The 23,309-nt window shown below is 40.2% G+C and overlaps 1 protein-coding gene across 1 annotated transcript; it reads right to left on the bottom strand.

Annotated features, from left to right (window-relative positions):
• Positions 1–538: 538 nt before the first annotated feature.
• On the bottom strand, positions 539–22,016 carry UBE2G2 (ubiquitin conjugating enzyme E2 G2). Its single transcript, XM_070753137.1, has 6 exons — positions 21,615–22,016; positions 14,071–14,106; positions 13,947–13,992; positions 7,996–8,114; positions 3,573–3,713; positions 539–1,864 (listed from the first exon to the last, which is right to left on the bottom strand). Exons 1-6 carry the CDS (start codon positions 21,655–21,657, stop codon positions 1,752–1,754), a joined length of 498 nt encoding a protein of 165 aa, XP_070609238.1. The 5' UTR covers positions 21,658–22,016; the 3' UTR covers positions 539–1,751.
• Positions 22,017–23,309: the final 1,293 nt, after the last annotated feature.

Raw genomic sequence — 23,309 nt, 5'->3', positions numbered from 1 at the left:
TAGTTTGGGAAAAAGAATGTTCTTCTGCCATGCATCACTTTATTGCTTCTTGTAAATATCATGGGTGGGGCTGCCAATCAGAGAAATCAAAATTATTTATGACTAATGATCGTTTAATGCTGAGTTTATAGGAGTGATATCAAGTTCAATTTCTGTTTCAGAAGGAACTATATTCCTTTTCAATATCTTCATGACCAATCACAAAAAAATGTTTTTAATTTAGGCAAGTAGAATGATGTAACAGAAAATAAGATTACACTGACCAATTCTTCCCCAGAACAAAGATACAGTGGAACCCCGACATAAGAGCTGCTCTACTTAAGAGCAACTCGAGATAAGAGCTGGGAGGGGAGAGATATTTTTGTTCTACTTACAAGCCCAAATTCGAGATACAAGCGCCAAGGAGCTGTCTCCTGAAGCCAAACGCTAACTTCCGCGTTCGGCTTCAGGAGACAGCTGCGAAGCGGCGCGCGTGTTTTAAAAGGTTGCAGCCGGCCTGGGGGGCTCGGGGGGGTGCTTGCAGCTTTCTTTCTTGCTCTTTTTCTTTCTCTCTTTTACCTTCCCTTCCTCTATTTCTTCTTTTCTTTCTCCTTCCCACCTTCTTCCCTCCCTCCCTTCACTCATTCCTCTCTTACTCTCCCCTTTCATAAGTTTCCTTGCTTCCTTCCTCTGTTCCTGTCCCTTCCCCCTTTCTTTCTTTCTTGCTTTCTTTCTTTCTTGCTCTTTTTCTCTCTTTTACCTTCCATTCCTCTATTTCTTCTTTTCTTTCTCCTTCCCACCTTCTTCCCTCCCTCTCTTCACTCATTCCTCTCTTACTCTCCCCTTTCATAAGTTTCCTTGCTTCCTTCCTCTGTTCCTGTCCCTTCCCTCTTTCCTTCCTTCCTTCCCACCCTCCGTCCATTCATTCACCCATTCCTCTCTTGATCGCTTAAAGCCGGTCCCTGGTGCAAAAAGGGTTGGGGACCTCTGTCCTACAGGATTGGGTGGCAGAGAAGTTGAACATATGTAAATTTAAAAGTTTAAGAAAGTTTACAAGTTAAGTGAAAGAAACTTCATTATTCATTTATATGTACATGTACATTTCTTCATTAAAAACATGTCTTTCTGCATAATTTAGACTAACTTTGTGAGTTTTTTGAGGGCTGGAACCAATTAAAATTATTTACATTAATTCCTATGGGGAAAAGTCGTTCGAGATAAGAGCTGCTCGACTTAAGAGCCCAGGTCCGGAACGAATTAAACTCGTATCTCGAGGTACCACTGTAGTTCACTTTATTGTGTAACATTTTGATGGTCAACATTCTTTTTTTTAGTTAAATAAGATTATGTAAATAATAATCCTTAAAAGGAGAATTCTGATTGGTGACAAATAGCTTCCACTAACAATATTTCAATACTTTTCTAAGATGATCTCAATCCTACTATTCACAAGGGTGAATGGTACTATGATGAAAGGTAATATGTTATTACAGATATAACTGCAGAGACTTAAGTTTTTACTAATAGAAACTGATTACAGCTCTACAGTACTTGCATCCCATCTATTGGTATGTCTTAAATTGAGAAATATTTTTCTTCCAAAGTGTAAAAAGATTGATGCATACTTATATACAGGGAGGAGCAAAAATTCATGAATAGTTTTGCAAGATTTGTTTTTTGGTACCAACTCAGAGTTCTGTTATTAGCCTCTGTCTATAAAATGTTCAACAGGAAGATTGTCAAGAGTTTCAGGTGTTTTGTTTGATTTTTGTTTAAAGACCAAGTGATTTCTGGACAATTTGTTTGGCTATTTTGTTGAACTGTTCTCTGTCTTCTCGCCACATTTTAGAAGCATCCACATTGGCTCCACTTTCATCATTTGGTTCTAAAGTGGGAAAAACGAAATGCTGATCAACAAGGGGAAATACAATAGTAACCTCTGTTTACAGCGTTTCTCATTAAAAGAACCACACATACATTGAAATAAAACATAAATAAGGTCAACAATTCCAGAATTTATTTCATTTCATGCATTGTTCCAAAAGAATGGAGTACAATGACTCCAGTCACTTACAACAAATACAAGCTATCTTTTTTTTTTTCTCAGTAACTATTGTGTTTCTCCAAAAATCATACATGTCCCCACAATAAGGCCAATCAGCTTTTCAGCACAAGAACTGAAATAAGCCCCACCCCCAATAAGCCCCCCTAATTACTTTCTGGGAAAGGAGGAAACATGCCGGGAGCTGCTCTTTTTGCGGTGGGCAAGCTTGGCTGGGAGATCAAGAGCGAGAGCAAACGAGAGGCGGGTGCACACGCACACCGCAGGACTAGCTCACCTCCTCTGGGCTGCGCCTATGACAATTTGAAATGCACTCCTGCCTGCGAGGAAGCGGAGGCAAACATCAATCTCTGCCGTGCCATCTTCTTGCAGGAAGGAGCGCGTTGAAAACACTGCTGGAGATATGCGCGTACCACCTCTTGCTTGCTGTTTCTCTTCTGGCCATAAGAGTGCCCACCACAGAAAGAGAACGAGAGTGAAAGCAAGGGAGAGGTGGGTGCACACACCCCCCCCCCCATGAGACTGGCTCAGCTCTTCTGGGCTGCCTCTGGCAGCATATGGAAACACGTTCCCTGACCAGCAGGGAGGCTGCAGCTACTGAGGTTGCAGAGCCCTGCAGTCAGCTAGAGAGCGCTGGGCTACAGGTCGGCCTCGCCACCCCTTCAGCTCTGCTTCCCGCCCACTCTCACCGGCCTGGGTCACTCATCCTCCACCTGCCCTCCCCGCGTCCTTCAGACAGGGGATACAAGCGAGGACAGTGCAGGGGAATCCCTTGGAGGAACAGCCACCCATTCCTCAGTGTTGTGTCTACTGAACCTCCCCCCCCTCCAGTTCTCAAGCGAAGTGGGAGGGGAAAGAAATTCTCGCGGCTGCCTGGGGCAAAGCAACTGTATTTCCTCCTTCCTTCCCTCCCCTCCTCTCTCTCTGCCTCGGCAGAAATCTTTTGGCTGCACGCTGCACACAAGAAATCTTTCTCTCTTCCAAACTCCGCCAGAAATGAGTCTTCGTGAGACTCAGCACCCCTGTACAGTCTCTTGGAGCGAAAGGGGAGAAAGATTTCTTGCTTCAGCACACAGCCAAAAGGTTCGTTCCCCTGGTGCTGTGTCTTAAGTGCACTCTACCCCCCCCATCAAGAGAGGGGGGTGCATTTGGAAGAGACAAGGAAGCGCAAGTCTGGCTGCTTCTGCCACTGAGTCCCGCTAGAAATCTAGCTCTCAGCTCGGCTTCCTCAGGTAGCTGTGAGAGCTTCGCTCGAGAACCAGAGGCAGGGCAGAGTCAGTGGACACAACACCAAGGAACGCAATGGAACTACAAGTCCCAGGTAGGATGCGTGTCTCATGGCCCACCTCACCTGACCTGCCACCCCCAAATTGCACCCCACCATGAAACATGCGTCCTACCTGACAATCTCCTACGCCCTGTTTTCAGCCTGGACACCTTCCTGCAACACCCTGCTGCCCAAAACAGGACAAAGGGGTGTGTGCATGGCTGTTGTCACTGTTGTCTCTATGAATGCTATACTTTCTCATACCTGCTAGCATGCTAACCACTGACAAGAGAATCTTCTCCACACTTTGCACAGGACTCCATCGTTCTGCACTGCTCTCATAGCCCATTGGATCATCTCCAGGAGCATGTAGAATGGAAATGCAAACTCTCCCATCTGGATAAACTGAGAAGAAGATAAAATGGGAAGAATTTTTCAAGTTAGTGCCATAATGTCTGAATAAAAATCATTAACAGAATTAGAAACATAGAAACATAGAAGACTGACGGCAGAAAAAGACCTCATGGTCCATCTAGTCTGCCCTTATACTATTTCCTGTATTTTATCTTACAATGGATATATGTTTATCCCAGGCATGTTTAAATTCAGTTACTGTGGATTTACCAACCACGTCTGCTGGAAGTTTGTTCCAAGGATCTACTACTCTTTCAGTGAAATAATATTTTCTCACGTTGCTTTTGATCTTTCCCCAACTAACTTCAGATTGTGTCCCCTTGTTCTTGTGTTCACTTTCCTATTAAAAACACTTCCCTCCCGAACCTTATTTAACCCTTTAACATATTTAAATGTTTCGATCATGTCCCCCCTTTTCCTTCTGTCCTCCAGACTATACAGATTGAGTTCATTAAGTCTTTCCTGATACGTTTTATGCTTAAGACCTTCCACCACTCTTGTAGCCCGTCTTTGGACCCATGCAATTTTGTCAATATCTTTTTGTAGGTGAGGTCTCCAGAACTGAACACAGTATTCCAAATGTGGTCTCACCAGCGCTCTATATAAGGGGATCACAATCTCCCTCTTCCTGCTTGTATTTTAATTATATTTTAAGATTATATTAACAACAACAACAAAAAGAGTTTTTACTATCTCATCTAAAACATTTGTTGAGAAGTCTGACAGTAATTATATACTCTTTCAATTCTAATCTAGTTCTCTATATAGGCTGGAGTTAAACATCACTATAGCTTTCCTATATATTTTCATTTTGTCAGCGAATGGCTTTATAGTAATTTATAGCTAAATAGCTGTTTATAGGATTAATAAAGTTGACAGATAAAAGAAGTAGAGAAGAATGCAAGACAGGGAATATGTACTGGGGCAAATACCAGTTTCATCATAAAATAGCAAGATATCACAAAAAAGAGGGAAACTCTGTCTTTATGAGTTAATAAGTGTAGAATTGGCTTTGCGAAATTATGACTGCATTTAAAATAAGTTAGCTTCAGTAAATAGTAGCAATTTGCTGATCTAGTCTGGGCTTGAAAATTAAACAGGGTCAGGCCTGGTGCATATGGTATCTGGATCAGAGAATACTAAGGAATACCAGGGCTGTAGGCTAGAATGAAGTGTCAAAAACATGCTGGAAGAAGGTGATGAAGCTTCTATACTGCTCCCAAGAAAACTGACTAAAATCATTAGAACTGAGTTCTCTCCGCAAATTATTTTCCTTAAAATAAATTATATCTGAGAATTTATAAACGGAATAGAACAATTCTTAATGTCTAAAGTTCTTCTAATCTTTATATTATTTATTGTGTTTGTTTTTAGTAATATTCACAAAATTAATATTCCCTAAAATCAAAATATATTTTGAAATGCTTTCTTTGCTGAAATTAAGAATTAAAACTTCAAATTGTAGAATAGAATAGAATACTTTCTTTATTGGCCAAGTGTGATTGGACACATAAGGAATTTGTCTTTGGTGCACATGCTCTCAGTATACATAAAAAGACAAGATACATTTGTCAGATAAGGTACAACACTTAATTATAGTCATAGGTTACAACTAAGCAATCAAAACATACTAGGAAACAAATTATAAATTGTAAGGATACAAGCAACAAAGTTACAGTCACACGTGGGAGGAGATGGATGATGGGAATGATGAAAACATTAATAGTAGTGCAGACTTAATAAATAGTTTGACAATGTTGAGGAAATTATTTGTTTAGCAGAGTGATGACGTTCTTGTGTCTAGTTGTTTTGGTGTGCAGTGCTCTATAGTGTCGTTTTAAGGGTAGGAGTTGAAACAGTTTGTGTTTAGGATGTGAGGAGTCTGTAAATATTTTCACAGCCCTCTTTTTGACTCATGCAGTATAGGGCAGCGTTTCCCAACCAGTGTGCCGCGGCACACTAGTGTGCCGCGAGACACCGTCAGGTGTGCCGCGGCGAGAGGCGGCGGAGGAGAGTGGGCGGATTGGGCGGGCAATGGGGCAGGGCGGAGAAGCCAGGAGCGCGTTTGGCCGGAGGCACCTACTGCCGCACCTCCCTGCCCCTGCCTCCCCACGGTGCCTCCGGCCAAACGCGCCCCTGGCTTCTCCGCCCTGCCCCATTGCCCGCCCGATCCGCCCACTCTCCTCCGCCGCCGCCTCCTGCCTTGGGGCGAGCAATCCGGGAGTCCAGGACTGTGTGGCTTTGCGCCATGAAGAGAAAACGGCCGACTTTTCCCTGCTGCCGTTTTCTCTTCATGGCGCAAAGCCACACAGTCCCGGACTCCCGGATCGCTCGCTTCTCCGGTCAGCAAAGCCATCTGCCCAGGAAAGCGCCGCGCTGGCCGGAGAAGCGAGCGATCCGGGAGTCCGGGACTGTGTGGCTTTCGGCCGGGCTAACGGGAGGCGGCGCGAGGCCGGGCGCTGGGGACGTCTGGGAGGGCGAGGAGGCTGATGGCTGCTGCGCACTCCACTCTCTCTCCGGCTCTCTCTCGCTCTTTCTTTTTCTCTCTGTTGCTGGCGTGGTGAACGAGAGAGAAAGAGAGAGAGAAAAAGGAGGGGAGAGAGAATGAGAGAAAGAAAGCAAGAGAAAGAGAGGGAAAGAAAGCAAGAGAGAGAGAAAGAAAGGGGGGAAGGAGGGAGAGGGAAAGAGAGCAAAAAAGAGAGGAAGAAAGAAAGAGGGATGGAGAGAAAGAAGGGAAGGAAGGAAGAGAGAGAAAGAGGGAGGGAGAAATAGAGTGAAATGGAGGAAGAGATTTTTTTTTGTCCAAACTTTTCTTTAGCCCCCCCCCCGCCCCCCCCCCCTTCAGTGTTCCCCAGAATTTTGAAAACATGAATAATGTGACGCGGCTCAAAAAAGGTTGGGAAACACTGGTATAGGGGTCCTCCATAAAAGGCAGATTGGTAGTAATTGTAATTTTCTGCAGTTGTAAAAGTAAATTTCAATATAAAGTCCAATTGAAACTGTTTGGTGCCTATAGTAACTAAAAGTTAGCACAACATGAAATATGTTTATCTTTCTTATTTATATTTTGAATATTAATAATAAAGTCCCCTTTTAGTCAAGTTCAACTACTAGTGACATAGAGACACACAGTTCAACAGAACTTTCCAATAATTCTAATAATCACTACTGTATTTTTCTTTGGTAGTTTGATTGATTGTGGCCCTGAGGGTAGACCAAACAGTAAATAATTACTAATAAAAATCCAGAATTCTGGGGAAGGGGGAAAACACATTTTCCATGTTTCAAATTTAATATTATTTAACTTTTATAATATATTATAAAATAGTATAATATACTATTGTGCAACTGCAAACTGTTAATTGCTATATTTAAGTTGATATGTTTACTCCCTTTTCCTAACCTTAGGGCAAAATTTAAGATAAAAGAAGGCATAGAAATGTAATAAAAAACCCTGGGTGCTTCCTTTTAATTATTTATTTAAAATCTTTATGGCCACTAACTTAGCACTAAGCAAGCTGGTTTACAGCACACGTCTAAACATAACACCCAGCTCCTGTGGTCTAAAGGTGGAGCTCTTGCTTCACAATCAGGAGGTTATGAGTTCAATCCTAGGTAGAGGCAGATATAGGGCCTACACTTGGACAGGGGGTTGGATTAGATGACCTGCAATTAAAGCTAATCTATTAAAGCTAAATGCTACAGCCAAACTTCAGAAAAAGGAAAAGAAAACTTTGAAAGATTACTATATTTTTTTATGGAAGCAATGTAAGCATAGCAGGTAAAGATGTCACATTATAAAGTTCCAATATATTTTCTAAGATGTCTTTTTTCTTCAGCCTAGTTCACTTTTGGAATTATATCTCGGTTTGGAAAAAAGTATTCTGAAGTACAGCCAGGTGTTACATATCCTTCATTCTACATCTCTGTGTGCTGCTCATTAAAGAGAAAATATTATCAACTGTTGGATAGATCTAATCAATAAGATTAAAAATATATATATTTCATAACAAACATGAATTTAAAGTGCAGAATTACTTATCAATTAAATATAAGCAAAAGAGTTAAGCAAAATCCTAAACAAAGAGAGTACATTATTTAAAATCTACATCCTAATTGATGTTGAAAAGGATCACATCTCATTTTAAAAAGGATTCAGAATGCCATAATTTAGGGGGGGGAGAACTAAATGAATAATACTAAACTAGATAGACTTAATAGGGTTTTTTTGTTGATATGAAAACACAATGCATCATCTACTGGCAAAACTTACTGTTGGGATGAAACATTTCACATGTGAACCTCATCTTTGGAGGACTTAAAGGATAATCAAGAGGAAAACTCAAAATAGCAGGAAAAACGCCATACTCAAAACACGTGTCTTCTGGACCCCTTGAAGCAAATAAATAAATAATAAACAAACAAACAAATAAATTTAAAGTCTGGGACTATTTAATATTTTTAAATAAACAAATATTAAATTATCTATATACAAACGAAGTATGTACAATCTGTAGCATTTCAAAGGTTTACTGTATATTAAATTTAAGATGTATTATGTAACCATAATAGTGAAATTAATTTCCAAATTGAGATATTGTACTCTATTGTTCCACTAATTGAGAAAGAAGATATGTACTATAGGCATACAAATTGTTTCAATGTCAAAGTATTATAGCTGTAAAATATCCCATTCAAACTTCACTAGAAGTATGACAATGCCCTTCCAAATTATCAGTGTTTCATCCTTGAAAAGAATCATTCTGACTATGAAACGGATTACTTGGATATAGAACATTAGATCAGTAATGGTTTTCACTTACCTTTGCTACCGGTTTGGAACTGTGAATGTGCGCATGCAGCACTTCTGCACATGTGCAGAACCTTTTGTGCATGTACAGATCATCTGTGATGATGCATGGGCAGGTGGGGGGAGCCTTCCACCGCCACCGGTTCACCCAAACTGGGGTGAACCCAGCGGTGGTTTGTTCCCAATTGAACAAACCAGTAGGCGGTGGCAGCAGGAGGCTCTGCCCACCTATCTGGGATGCTTTTGCGCATGTGCAGAAACATCATGTGCACACTCTCGCACATACCAGTAGAAATGAGATTTACAACCCACTATTGGGCAAACCGATAGCAACCCATCACTGCATTACATCCTAAATATATACTGCTCAAAAAAATAACGGAAACACTCAAATAACCCATCCTAAATCTGAATGAATGAAATATTCTCATTGAATACTTGGAGTTATATTCTGTTGTTGAAGTGTTCCCTTTATTTTTTAAGCAGTGTATAACACATATTTGTTAGTTAGATGCTAATGAGAAAACTTGCATATGACACCATAAATTTTTACCTTTATTTCTTAAAAAATAAATGTGGCTATCTAAATATTAGGAAAGTGTTGTCCTAACTAGTGACAGTCTGAGTTATCCAAAGATAATGTGCATGATTTAAATTAACAGTTTCTCTAAAATATAAGACTTCTCTTATTCAAGTATGGCTAGGACTAGTGCTATAAAATTCATAGATTTCTTAACTGGAACCATCTCTATATTTTTAATTACTTTAATAAAAATTACATAATGTTCTAGTGAAATTCTGAAAGACTTTGGATGAACTTAGATTTGAACTTATACTAAATTCTCTCTTTTGATTTAGCTTTTGGCAAATCTGAAATACACATTTAACTAAAATACATAAAACAGAAATTATAAAAAAAGATAGCAAATCTCTTTTCTCTACCGATCATCCTGCATTACATTATCAGTTAACAGTCACAGCTCAACAGTTCTGCAGTAAATCATCCCTACAGTAAATCTATACCAATTTCATCAGATTATTTTATTTCAGGAAAGTAGCCTAAAGGAATTTAGGCTAAACTTTCTCACATCCATTACTCCTACCCTAAAACAAAAAGTTGAAGGGCTGAGAAATCAAAGCTTGTACATTTAAGTTATAAGGAAGGTCACAACACTACATAATTGCTAGGGTGTGTTTATTTAATTATATTCAATCTGTCTCCAAGGCATGTTCCAGATTTTAGTACTTGCACGTCAAGAAATATTGCGAGCAAATACTGAAAATGCTGCTTTGAATAAACACTGTTTATTCAACATGGACAAAGGTGTCAAAAGCTGCAATTTAAAAGATTTTAAATAACCAAGGTTTATAAAATAACTTTAGTAATGGCCTTATGAAAAGATGTATGCAATAAAATGTAACCCATTCAAGTCAAATAATAAAAGCAACTTCAATATTCATAATTAGGAAATGCAGGTTGCCCTGCCGTAAGGAGTGCATCTAAAATACATGCTCAGTTTTTAAATGAACACGTTTATCATTAATGGGAAAGCTTCTGAACATGTACAGCATCCATGCAGGTTTCTTTAACAGTTTTACCTGTAGAGAAAAATATTACTATTGTATACAGCAGTAGAACTTAGACTTATATACCACTTCACAATGCTTTTACAACCCTCTCTAAGCGGTTTACAGAGTCAGCATATTGCTCCCATCAATCTGGATCTTCATTTTACCCACCTTTGAAGGATGCAAGCCTAGCTCTTAGGTTATACTATACAGTACTTCATCATTTTTCCTGTTTTTTTTGGCATTTCTCTAATTCCACTTATAGATCTGCCATGTTCTCTCCTTAAGGTTTATTTTTAAGAAGCTTCATTTCTTTCTCTTGGCTTTCGTTTATTGCTATCCTGTCTTTGAAATTGTAAATTTCTAATTCTAATTTTAATCCTCTCCAAATATATCCCAGTTCAAGGACCCCCACTTTTATCTTCTCAGCTGAATAGAATATAGGCTTCTGCACACTAAGCAATTTGTGATTTTCTACTCTATGTCATTTAATGTTATCACTTGAAAATGAAACTGATATCATTTGATAGAATTTTACTACAGTATTGGTTTAAGTAGAAGATCTTGTTTAAAATTACATTTATGTAGTATAAATATTGATAATTTCACACAAATATTATCTTAGTCTTATATTATTTTTATATTTAACATGCATTTTGTAAATGCTTCTAAAAAAATGAAAGGGTAGTTTTTGAACCAGCTGTCTGCAGTTTGTTTCCATCTCTTTAGGAGGGCTATTCCTCACAACCTGGAAGTCAATAACTGTACTTTCACAATAAATTATTTTCAATGTAAAAAAATGAACTGGAATAATTTTCAGCATGTTAATGTTTTCATCTTAAATAATAAGAAACAAAATGGAACACCTCAGAATATTAGTTTTATGCAGTCATCAGATAATACATGTATCCTGGAATATACACAAAACATTCGACTACAATTTGCATTATACAAAGTTAAAATATTGCTAAAGAAAATAAATAAGATGGAGAATGTTCGTGCAATGATACAGTTAAATAGGCAAACATTTACATGAAATCAGTTAATGAGATAATCAGTGTTTTATGTTCACAGGAAGCTTATTTCTTCTGTTTTTCATTTTATCCCACCCGTTCCACTTCCTAATGCACAAAGGGGAATTCCAAGTTGAAACAAACTCACATATCATATAAATTAAAACATATAATTATATATCTAAATAACCTTTGGAGATATTGGATTAAAGTTGCACATTATTTAAAAAATTAGCTGTAGGCTAAACCAAGTTCCAATAATGACCGGTGCCTACAATGTTATGATAGTGAACACTAAGATTTAAACAAATAATCCATTCCAAATCTAAGATATTTTGAAAATAGAAAAAACATTTCCGCCTGCATATAATTCAATACATTTATTTGAATACAGTAATATTCACAATTATAATCTAATTTAATAGTCAAATTAATTCATTTGTTGGAAGAAAAATGGGTACTTATATGCTTTACATATTTGCATGAGATTCTAAATGCTTTTAAAAAGCATTGTTTATTTGATGTGGAAGAACAAATTATTAAGCAAATGATCAACAGCAACTCTGCATGGTTTTCCCCCCATATTTTGGAAATCGTTTCAAGTAAGGTTACTACAGATAGTCTTCAACTTGTATTAGTTTAGCGACCGTTTAAAGTTACACTGGCACATGGTCACATAATGAACATTCAGGCACTTAGCAACTGACATATACAGTATTTATGACTGTTGTAATACTATCCAGGGATATGTGATCACTATTGGTAACCTTCCTAACCAGCAGACAAGCAAAGGGAGAAACCCATATGTGCTTAATGACCACATTATTTAACAACTGTGGATTTTTTGTTTTTCCTTGAAGATGTTTTGCTTCTCATCCAAGAAGCTTCTTCAGTTCTGAAGAGGCCCTGGATGACTGAGAATCTGTGGATCTGGCAAATCTGAATCAGTAACACAGCAGTGACCTATTCTGTGCTACAAGGTTCAATATTATCTATTAGCATCAACATCTATTACCATCTATTAACATCAACATCTACACAGGAGATTCTCTGGAGCTTTGAAGTACAGTTCCATCAGTACGCTAATGCTGCTCCTTGCCAACCCATTCTAAGAAAGCAGTTGGTACCCTTCCAGTGTTGCCTAAGTTCAATAATAGCTAGATACAAGACAACAAGATGAAATTTAATCCAGACTAAATATGTGTGGTTGATTTTTTTTTAAATGGACACAGTCTGTTTTGGATGGGACTGTACCATCTCCCTGAAAGAGCCGATCCACATTCACATTGTCTCTCAGTTCATTGCTAATGGCAGTTGTAGTGAGGAACACCATAAGTCATTCATGGCATTATTTTAGTAGCAATAAACTGAGTAACTGCTGGGATACAAAACATAAGAGACTAAAAACCATGCATTAGAAATTAGCTAAGTAATTTCATCTTTTTGCACTCAAATTGCATTTTGCAATAATTGTATTAGGTAAAAGAGAAAACATAAATGAAATTCCCCGTGCACAATATAAATTTGTCCAGATAAACTGGCATCTTCATATCTACAACACATCTTGGGTTCCTGTATGCTATATAAACTATTACCGGTATAATGTTTCTATAGTATGATAAATATTGAAGATTCTTTCAGACGTTGTACAGGAGACCAATGCAAACATGTATGAACAAATAAAATGAAACCTGTTTGATCAGCAAATTCTACCCTTTATTATTTATTTATTTATAGTTATTAGGGCCACTGATTGCTAGTGGCTTACAAAATCTTGACTTATTAAGACAAATATTACTACATTATAGAACTCTACAAAATTGCAAACATAATACAGTGATCCCCCGGTTATTGCGTTCCCGACCATTGCGAACAGGCTAATTTGCGATTTTTCAACCCGGAAGTCAAAACACCATCTGCGCATGCGTGCCCTTTTTTCTATAGGCACGCATGCGTAGATGGCGCCGGGCAGATCAGCTGCTGGGCGGCTTCCCTGGGTCTTCCCCCTCTTGCTGGCGGGAGGGCGAAGCCCCCCCAGCACCCGCTCGCCCGCCGTTCGCCCGGCCACCCGCCGTTTGCTGCTCGCCCACCCTTCGCCCGGCCACCCGCCGTTCGCCCGCCGTTCGCCGCTCACCCGCCCTTCGCCCTTTGCCCGGGAAGTTCGCCAGGAGTCAGCGGAGAAGCGGCGCGCCTGTTTTAAAACGATCGGAGCCAGCCTGGGGGGGCTTTCCAGCAACCCCCAAGCCCCCAACCCGGGCTCGGGGGTTGCTGGAAAGCCCCCCCCAGGTCGGCTCCGATCGTTTTAAAACAGGCGCGCCGCTTCTCCGCTGACTCCTAAAGCGGGGAAGTTCGCCAGGAGTCAGCGGAGAAGCGGCGCGCCTGTTTTAAAACGATCGGAGCCGGCCTGGGGGATCGGAGCCGGCCTGGGGGGATCGGAGCCGGCCTGGGGGGGCTTTCCCTTTCAGGGCGGGCGAGCGGCGGGTGCGGCAGCAGCGAGGAGTTTGCGTGGGCGGCGGGGAAACCCCAATCTTCGGTTCCTCGCTGCTGGCAAGTAAAAACACCATCTGCACATGCGCAGATGGTGTTTTTACTTCCGCAGCGCTACTTCGCGAAAACCCGCTCGTTGCGGGGGGTCCTGGAACGGAACCCTCGCAATGATCGGGGGATCACTGTAGTAACTTATGTGGCTAGACAGATAAAATTTGAACTTTTCCAGAAGAATTCTAAAATTTACATTCTAATTATAAGAAAATTTCCAAGGTCATTTTTTAATTTATGATGTTCAATAATGGAAGTCCACTAATTTAAATGTACACTATTTAAATAACTTACATTATCAAAGTTTCCCATTCAAAGAAATTTTCTTCATTCATAGGCCCTGTTTTAAAAAAAATTATGTTACTATAGGGTTTTTAATTTCATGATACAGATATATATTTTAAATAGAATGTCATACCTGCTACTATGCCTTCAGGAGGATTCAAAGTCAACTCTAAAATGAATAAACATTTTCAGTATTAATTTATTTATATTTCATACTTTTCAGAACATAAAAACAAAATTGGTCAAGCAGCTGGCCATGAAACTTACATTACCTTGATAATTTCTGCCTAGTAATAATCAAATTTAAAAAAGGAAAATCTTTACAATAAAAGTGAACAATACCCATTTTAACAATATTACATTTTAAGAGGACATTCCCAAATACATTTGCAAAACAGTGGGATGCAATGAACACAAACTGAATTATGCACAATTATAGTGGCAGTGTAGTCTGAAAAATTATGGAAAAGCTTCCTTTTTCTCTTCCAACAATCTTTTTTTAGCATACAAGATAATTGATAATTATTAGATTTGATATTTCCTGTGAAATCTTTAACAACAAATGTCTCATCTTCGTCCAAAAATTTAGATCAACAATTTTCTAGGAAAAAAATATAAAGTAGAAAGGTGAAAAAGAGAATGAGAGACACCAACAACTGAGGTGAAAAGAGGAGCTATTGCTCTCTCTAGTGGAAAAGATGCAACATCAATTCAAAAGACCATTTAATTATGACTTTTTTATACCGAATACTTATGGCCCTCTATACATATGGACTAATGGCTAACTGATAGAATACATTTATTTATTTTATTTATTTATTGGATTTGTATGCCGCCCCTCTCCAGAGACTCGGGGCGGCTAACAGCGACAATAAAACAGTGTACAATAGTAATTTGGTATTGATGTATGTATGTAATATATACAATAGAAACAAAGAGGAAAAGTAACATTTATATTGATATCTCTTATCGTATCTCTGTAAAGGATTTGTCATGTTTATAATCATTTCTTTCATCTATTAATGCTACCCTATTAGTATTGTGTGGTTGTTATTTTTATATACAGGGGGGGAGGGGAGTATTTAGTCAGACACCAGTTGTGTAAGTCAGTGTTTCCCAACCTTTTTGGAGCCGCGGCACATTTTTCATATTTTCAAAATCCTGGGGAACATGGGGGGGGGGGGGCGCTAAAAAAAGTTTGGACAAAAAAAATATCTCTTCCTCCCTTTCGCTCTATTTGTCTCTCCCTCCCTCTTTCTCTCTCTTCCTTCCTTTCTCTCTCCATCCCTCTTTCTTTCTCTCTTCCTTCCTTCCTCTCTTTCTGTCTCCTCCTTCCTCTCTTTCTGTCTCCTCCTTCCTCTCTCATCTCTTTCCTTCCTCTCCCTCCCTTTCTCTCTTTCCTTTCTCTCCCTTTCTGTCTATCCTTTCTATCTCTCACCCCTTCTCCCTCTTTCATTCCCTTTCTCTCCCTCCCTTTCTCTCTCATTCCTTTCTCTCCCTCTTTCCTTCCTATCTCTCTTTCTTTTTCTCCCTCCATATCTTCTTTCTCTCCCCCTTCCTCCCTCTTTCCCTTTTCCCCCTCCCTTTCTCTTCCTTTTTCTCTATCCTTTCTACTTCTTACTCTTTCTTTCTCTCCCTCCTTCATTCAATTTTCTCTCCCTCCCTTCCTCCCTCTTTCCTTTCTCTCCCTCCCTTTCTCTTCCTTTTTCTCTATCCTTTCTACTTCTTACTCTTTCCTTCTCTCCCTCCTTCATTCAATTTTCTCTCCCCCCCTTCCTCCCTCTTTCCTTTCTCTCCCTCCCTTTCTCTTCCTTTTTCTCTATCCTTTCTACTTCTTACTTTCTTTCTCTCCCTCCTTCATTCAATTTTCTCTCCCACCTTCCTCCCTCTTTCCTTTCTCCCCCTCTTTCTCTTCCTTTATCTCTATCCTTTCTACTTCTTACTCTTTCTTTCTCTCCCTCCTTCATTCAATTTTCTCTCCGTCCCTTACTCTCTCTTTCCTTTCTCTCCCTCCCTTGTTCTCCCCTGGGGCTGCCTGTGCCTGCCCTGCACCACCCAACACGGACGGACAGCCCCCGGTCGTCGGTTCGTCGCCCCCCACCCCCCCACGGAGGGAGATCGGGCTGGCAGGGGCGGCGAATCCACCTCCCCAACCACGCGGAGGGAAATCCGGTAGGCGGGCGGGTGGCCGCGGCTCCCTGCGCGCCCCTGGAAAAGCCTACAGGGCCACCTACAGGGAACGGTGCCCGGGGCCGCTTTAGCCGCCCCCCGCCATCTCCCCGCGACTGCCTGCGCCGCTGCAGCCGCGCCCCCCCCGCTCCCACCGCCAGTGCCCTCCCGCCGGGCCCCAAAGGACACTTGCCGATGACGACAGGGAAGCTTCAGCTGGGCGGGCGCTGCCGTGCCGGTGCCTCCGACCTCCCGGTTCCTGCTCGATGCCGCGGCCCAGCTGAAGCTTCCCTGTCGCCTGGGCGGGGCGCTGCGGTGCCTCTGAACTCTCCGCTCCTGCCCGATGCTGAGGTTTCTGGCGCTCTCCTGCGCGCCCCTGGAAAAGCCTACAGGGAACGGTGCCCGGGGCCGCTTTAGCCGCCCCCCCCGCCATCTCCCCGCGACTGCCTGCGCGAAGAATGGAGCTCTCCTTCCTGCCTTCCTTCTTTGGGGCCCAGCAGGAGAGCGCCAGAAACCGCGGCATCGGGCAGGAGCGGAGAGTTCAGAGGCACCGCAGCGCCCCGCCCAGGCGGCACACCTGGCGATGTCTCGCGGCACACCAGTGTGCCGCGGCACACCGGTTGGGAAACGCTGGTGTAAGTTCTCCCACTTAAAAAGATGAGAGAGGTCTGTAATTGACATCATAAGTAGACCTCAACCATGAGAGACAACATGAGAAAACACATCCAGAAAATCACATTGTCTGGTTTTTAACGAATTTATTTGCAAATTATGGTGGAAAATAAGTATTTGGTCACCTACAAAGAAGCAAGATTTCTGGCTCTCACAGACCTGTAACTTCTCCTTAAAGAGGCTCCTTTGTCCTCCACTCATTATCTGTAGTAATGGCACATGTTTGAACTTGTTATCAGTATAAAAGTCACCTGTCCACAACCTCAAACTGTCACACTCCAAACTACACTATGGTGAAGATCAAAGAGCTGTCAAAGGACACCAGAAACCAAATTGTAGCCCTGCACCAGACTGGGAAGACTGAATCTGTAATAGGCAAGCAGCTTGGTGTGAAGAAATTAACTCTTGAAGCAATAATTATAAAATAAAAGACATACAAAACCACTGATAATCTCCCTCAATCTGGAACTCCATGCAAAGTCTCATCCCATGGGGTCAAAATGATCACAAGAACGGTGAAGAAAAATCTCAGAACCACACTGGGGAACCTAGTGAATGACCTGTAGAGAGCTGGAACCAACATAACAAAGGCTACCATCAGTAACACACTACGCTACCAGGGACTCAGATCCTGCTTAAGCCAGTATATGTCCGGACCCATCTGAAGTTTGCTAGAGAGCATTTGGATGATCCAGAAGAGTATTGGGAGAATGTCATATGGTCAGATGAAACGAAAGTAGAACTGTTTGGTAGAAACACAACTCGTCGTGTTTGGAGGAGAAAGAATGCTGAGTTACATCCAAAGAACACCATACCTACTGTGAAGTATGGGGGTGGCAACATCATGTTTTGGGGCTGTTTCTCTGCAAAGGGACCAGGACGACAGATCCGTGTACATGAAAGAATGAATGGGGCCATATATCGTGAGATTTTGAGTGCAAACCTCCTTCCATCAGCAAGGGCACTGAAGAAGTGGCTTTGTAAGAAGCATGTCTAGGTCCTGGAGTGGCCTAGCCAGTCTCCAGATCTCAACCCCATAGAAAATGTTTGGAGGGAGTTGAAAGTCCATGCTGCCCAAGACAGCCCCAAAACATCACTACTCTAAAAGAGATCTGCATGGAGGAATGGGCCAACATACCAGCAAGTGTGTGGCAACCTTGTGAAGACTTACAGAAAACATTTGACCTCTGTCATTGCCAACAAAGGATATGTATAACAAAATATTGAGATGAACTTTTGTTATTGACCAAATACTTATTTTCCATCATAATTTGCAAATAAATTCGTTAAAATCAGACAATGTGATTTTCTGGATGTGATTTCTCATGTTGTCTCTTATGATTCAGGTCTATTTATGATGTCAATTACAGGCCTCTCTCATCTTTTTAAGTGGGAGAACTTGCACAACAGGTGTCTGACTAAATATTTTTCCCCATTGTACACTAACACTGTATATTATCATGTATTGTTTCTAATTTGGATCCATTCATACCATTTGCTCCATATTTTATTGGTTTCTTTGTCTTTTGTTCCCTTAATCTCCTTTGACATTTTATCAATCTCTAACATATATAATTTTTTTCAATAATATTGCTCTCTGATGCGATCATTTCTTTTTTCCACATCTGAGCAATTGATATTCTAACTGTGGTTATTATATGCGTCACTAAATGAAGTGTCTGTTTAGAATATTTTTTATTCCAGAATCCTAATAGCATTCCTTTTGGGGTGAACTCAATCTCTTCCTTTGTGATTTCTATAAGCCAATTATAAATAGCCTTCCATACATTTTTAATTTTGGGGCAGGTCCACCATATATGGAAAAAGGTCCTGATATTTATAATCATATTTTAAGACAAGACTGAACAAGGTTACCATATAAAGAGTTCATTCTATTTATCAATTTCATTTTACCATTTACCTCAGAGATAGATAACATAGAGTTCCCCAGGTATTATTTTTGGAGTAAACTTCCCATTATCCTTTAGGAGAGTTTATGCTGCCAAAATTAGTTGACCATCTGGAGGCTATCTCTAGTTTATTCACCTAGCTCTAGTTTATTTAACAAGACACTGAAAGAATAAAACAACTTCCTATTACAGTTATTGTGTGTGCACTTCTGTTTGGCACTTAGTGCCTATTCTGTAATCAAAACATAAGCTTCATCACTGTGCTTCAATCCTGAATCAGGTGACTGCTGGTTCAGTCACCATACTTTAAATTCTGAAGTCTGGTTAATATGGGAATAATCCCGTCAATGTCGTTTGGCGGGACCGAGGGGAAAAGCCTTCTCTGTGGCGGCCCCGGCCTTTTGGAACCAACTCCCCCCAGAGATTAGAATTGCCCCCACCCTCCTCGCCTTTCGTAAGCTTCTTAAAAACCACCTCTGATGTCAGGCATGGGGGAACTGAGATATTCTTTTCCCCTAGGCCTTTACAATTTACGCATGGTATGTCTGTATGTATGTTTGGTTTTTATAATAAGGTTTTTTTTAGTTATTTTAGTATTGAATTGGATTGTTACATGTTGTTTTTATCATTGTTGTTAGCTGCCCCGAGTCTACGGAGGGGTGGCATACAAATCCAATAAATAAATAAATAAATAAATAAATGAATGAATGAATGAATAATTAATAAATAAAATAAATAAATAAAATTAAATAAATAATAAATTCAATAAGAAACATTGCAAAGTGGTCAATGAACTGTATTAATCCAGACAATTCCATATTTATTTCTTTATTTTATGAAAACAAAAACAGCCATCTACAGTATATACTATTAAAACTCTCTTGTACATCTGTTTGTAACCTTCAGTTGGTTGAAACAGTGAGTCATAGAACAATGGAGGGTTTTTTTGTTCTTTGTACCTCAAATGGGTAAACTTACAGAATGTGTCCAAAAACAGGGACCCCATGATACCCATTGAATTTAAATTTTAAGGACTTTCAGAAGATTTTTATTGGCCCCTGCCACACCACTGCACTGCCATGCAGCAGCACCATAGTCTGCTGCTTTCACAGGACTATGATTTCCAATAGTCCCTGCCAGCTTCCTACAAAGTTATTGGGGAAGCTAGCAGGTAGTTTGGAAGCAGCTCCTGCTCCTGGTGCATTATGCCACAATGATTTTTTTAAAAATCAAGGTACTACAAACCCACTAACTTAAAGAATGCATAAAACATCCAGGACCCATTACTACTATGAAACGCAGAAGAATATTTTCCTCCAGTGCAGGAGTCTCCAACCTTGACAACATTAAGCCGGGAGGACTTCAATTCCCAATTTTGGGAGTTGAAGTCGTCCAGGTTTGCTGGCTGGGGAATTCTGGGAGTTGAAGTCCTCCAGGCTTAAAGTGGTCAAGGTTGGAGACCCCTGCTCTAGTATTAAATCGCCTGAGTAATAAAGAGTTAGGCACCTTTTTTCATTTGTGGTGGACATGCCTCAAAGCAAAAGGATTCTGGGGGGAAAAAATCCATAAATGGCTAACAGAGATAATAGATATGGACATGGAATTCACTCTTGAATGTATGCTATTAGGAATCAGGAAGAATAAATAGCCCCCCAAAATATAATATTTAATAATTCACATAACTACAGCAGCAAAAATATCATATGCTCAATTTTGGAAAAATAAAGAGACCCCATCAGAAAACAATACTATAGACAAAATATACAGATGTGCAGAAATTGATAGGATGACCATGAAAATTAAGGGGACAAGTAAGTCACAATACCATGAGATTTGGAATAACTGGTATAACTGGATTGGGGGGGGAAGCAAAGGGTAGGGATGAAATGTGAAAGGACGTAGGAAAAACAATAAATATATAAACAAGTAATGTAATGTACATAATCATATAGAGGTAATGTGAGAAATGTAACAAACACAAGAAAACGGGCAATGATCTGTATTAATTCAAAGTGATGTTTCTTTTTTTTTAAGTTGAAAAAAATTAATAAATAAAACTTTTTTAAAAAATAAAATAAATCACCTGAGGCCTGAGCAGATCAGGGAAGAGAATTTCTGGGCTGATGTTTCTCTCTTACTAGTATCATGTATATAAACACTGTTATATTTTTGTACACCTTACTTACTAACTTACTTACTTACTTAATTACTCACTTTTTGTATACCTTACTTACTTACCCTGTCCTAATGTTTTTCTCTTACTAGTATCATGTATATAAACACTGTTGTAATTTTATACACCTTACTTACTTTTTGTATACCTTCCTTCCTTCCCCTGTCCTAATGTTTTCCTCTTACTAGTATCATGTCTATAAACACTGTTATATTTTTGTATACCTCCAATACGTAATTGACAAAACAAATAAATAAAATAAATAAGCAATCACGCGACCCCCCCCCCCCCGGTTTAATCCTCCCCCCTGCCTTCTATTTTGTTTCCCAGTTCAAATACTGTATTTTTTCAAACTTGGCAACAAGCTTGCTGGAGAATTACGAGGGCTGAAGTTCTACACATTTTCAAATGGTCAAGTTTGAAAAGCATTGCCCCGGTTTAAAAATTGAAATTTGGCAAATTTGGGGGGGGGGGGGATATCTGAAAGAGGAGCGACGGTGCAAGCCCAGTCAAGCCCGCCTCCTCCTCTCCCACAGCCGCCTTCTCGTCAATAGTAAGACACGCAACCCCAAACACCCCCTTTTTTCCGCCGTTCCAAGCAAAACCGTCGTCAGGACATTTCCACGGGCCCCAGGAGGAGTCAACGCAGAACCGGGCGGGGGGGGGGGAAGCCGGCGTCACCAGAGAAGCAGTCAATCCACCCCCCACCCCACCCCCATATCTGTTTCCTCACACAAAGCCTAGCTCACTCACGCTTGTATTCCGCCATTAAGCGCTTGAGCGCCGTGCCCGCCATGGCTGAGGTAGCCCTCGAGACAGCCCAGCCGCCCTTCTAAGTTGGCCGTTTTGGTTGTTTTTTTCCCTCCCCAGGCTTGTCCGAAGCGCTACTTCCGGGCGGCTTTTACCATTAAAAAAAAACCAAACCCGACACTAACGACAAGCGAAATCTACTCCCTCTCGCTTTGCACGCAGAGCTAGGAAACGTATAGAGTGATCCATAGCAGCTGAACTCCATAAGACTTTGTCGCTATGGGCGAAGGCCGAAATCGGCACCGACTGAGAAATCTAAGCGTTCCAAGTTTCATTGGCAGAATTGGAGGAAAAAATTCTTTCCTCCGTCTTGATGGTTAATATAATGCGAATCCTAAAAGTACCTCTATAAGAAAGCATAGGACGGATATTTATGTTTCTCTAATAGGCGTGTCTAGTCAGGACAGGCGCTTCGCATTTTTGGAAGGCGGCTTCCCCGTCTCTGAATCAAGCTAATTTCTAGCCCCGCCCGCGGAATTGACTATGATAGTTAGTTCAGACATTTCGTGTATTCATTACTCCGGTTGACCTGAACCTAGTATTTGTCAAAAAATGACTCCGCACTCATTCGTTGTGTTGGGTGGCCTCTAATTGGGTAATGAAATATCTGCAAGTGAACCAGAGAACACAAAGGACTACACAATTCAACCCTGAGCAGCGTATATCGTTGCCTATTGACTGTACTGTATACACTGCTCAAAAAAAAACCCCCACTAAAAGAACACATCCTAGATCTGAATGAATTAAATATTCTCATTGAATACTTTGTTCTGTACAAAGTTGAATGTGCCGACATGTGAAATTGTTTGTCAATCAGTGTTGCTTCCTAAATGAGTTTGATTTCACAGAAGCTTGATTTACTTGGAGTTATATTGTATTAAGTGTTCCCTTAAATTTTTTTGAGCAGTATATAAGAACCAATTATTTTCTTAACTCAAGATTTTGACAATTCAACTTGCATGCATACCAAAATAAATCCATATCATACATTACCACAGACGTTTCTATTGCTTTGGAGGATTCTAATATTAGGAAAGTATGTCAATGCTACCTATTTCTCATGTTTTATGACTGAGAATCATAGGGAGACATTCACATAGCTCTTTAAAGAGTTAACATTTTTTCCAAGTCTGGGTTGAAAAGGAATACTTTCCTGAGTAGCATCAACCAAGGAACACAATAGGTATTTCAACTAATAGAAGTTAATGGTTAATGAGGAACCCAAATTTGTATCTCTCAACAATGAAAAAAATTTATCTAGTCACTTTCTCTACAGTACCAGGCTATTAAATGAATTAGCTTCAGTGAAGTCAACCTACGCTCTAGAGAAAAGTGGAGTGTAAATTAATCATATCTATTTGGATATGGCCAGATGGGATGAAATTGATTATTCAATACAAAATAGAAAATTAAGGTATGTAATTTAACTACCCAGATACTTCCAAATGCAAATTATGGAACAGACCATAACTTATTGGCATCAAATATGAAATTCAGAAAATGTGTAAAGACTGGCCTGGACATATAGAATTTAACATAAGGAAAGAATTAGGTATACAGTACTTAGTGGACAACCATTTTTGGAAAAATGAATATAAAACATGGGTCTTTCCCTTTAATTCACTGTCAAGATTTTTT

The sequence above is a fragment of the Erythrolamprus reginae genome, chromosome 5 (assembly GCF_031021105.1).
Source record: "Erythrolamprus reginae isolate rEryReg1 chromosome 5, rEryReg1.hap1, whole genome shotgun sequence".
Lineage (NCBI taxonomy): Eukaryota > Metazoa > Chordata > Lepidosauria > Squamata > Dipsadidae > Erythrolamprus > Erythrolamprus reginae.
This window is presented reverse-complemented; position numbering and strand designations above follow the sequence as displayed.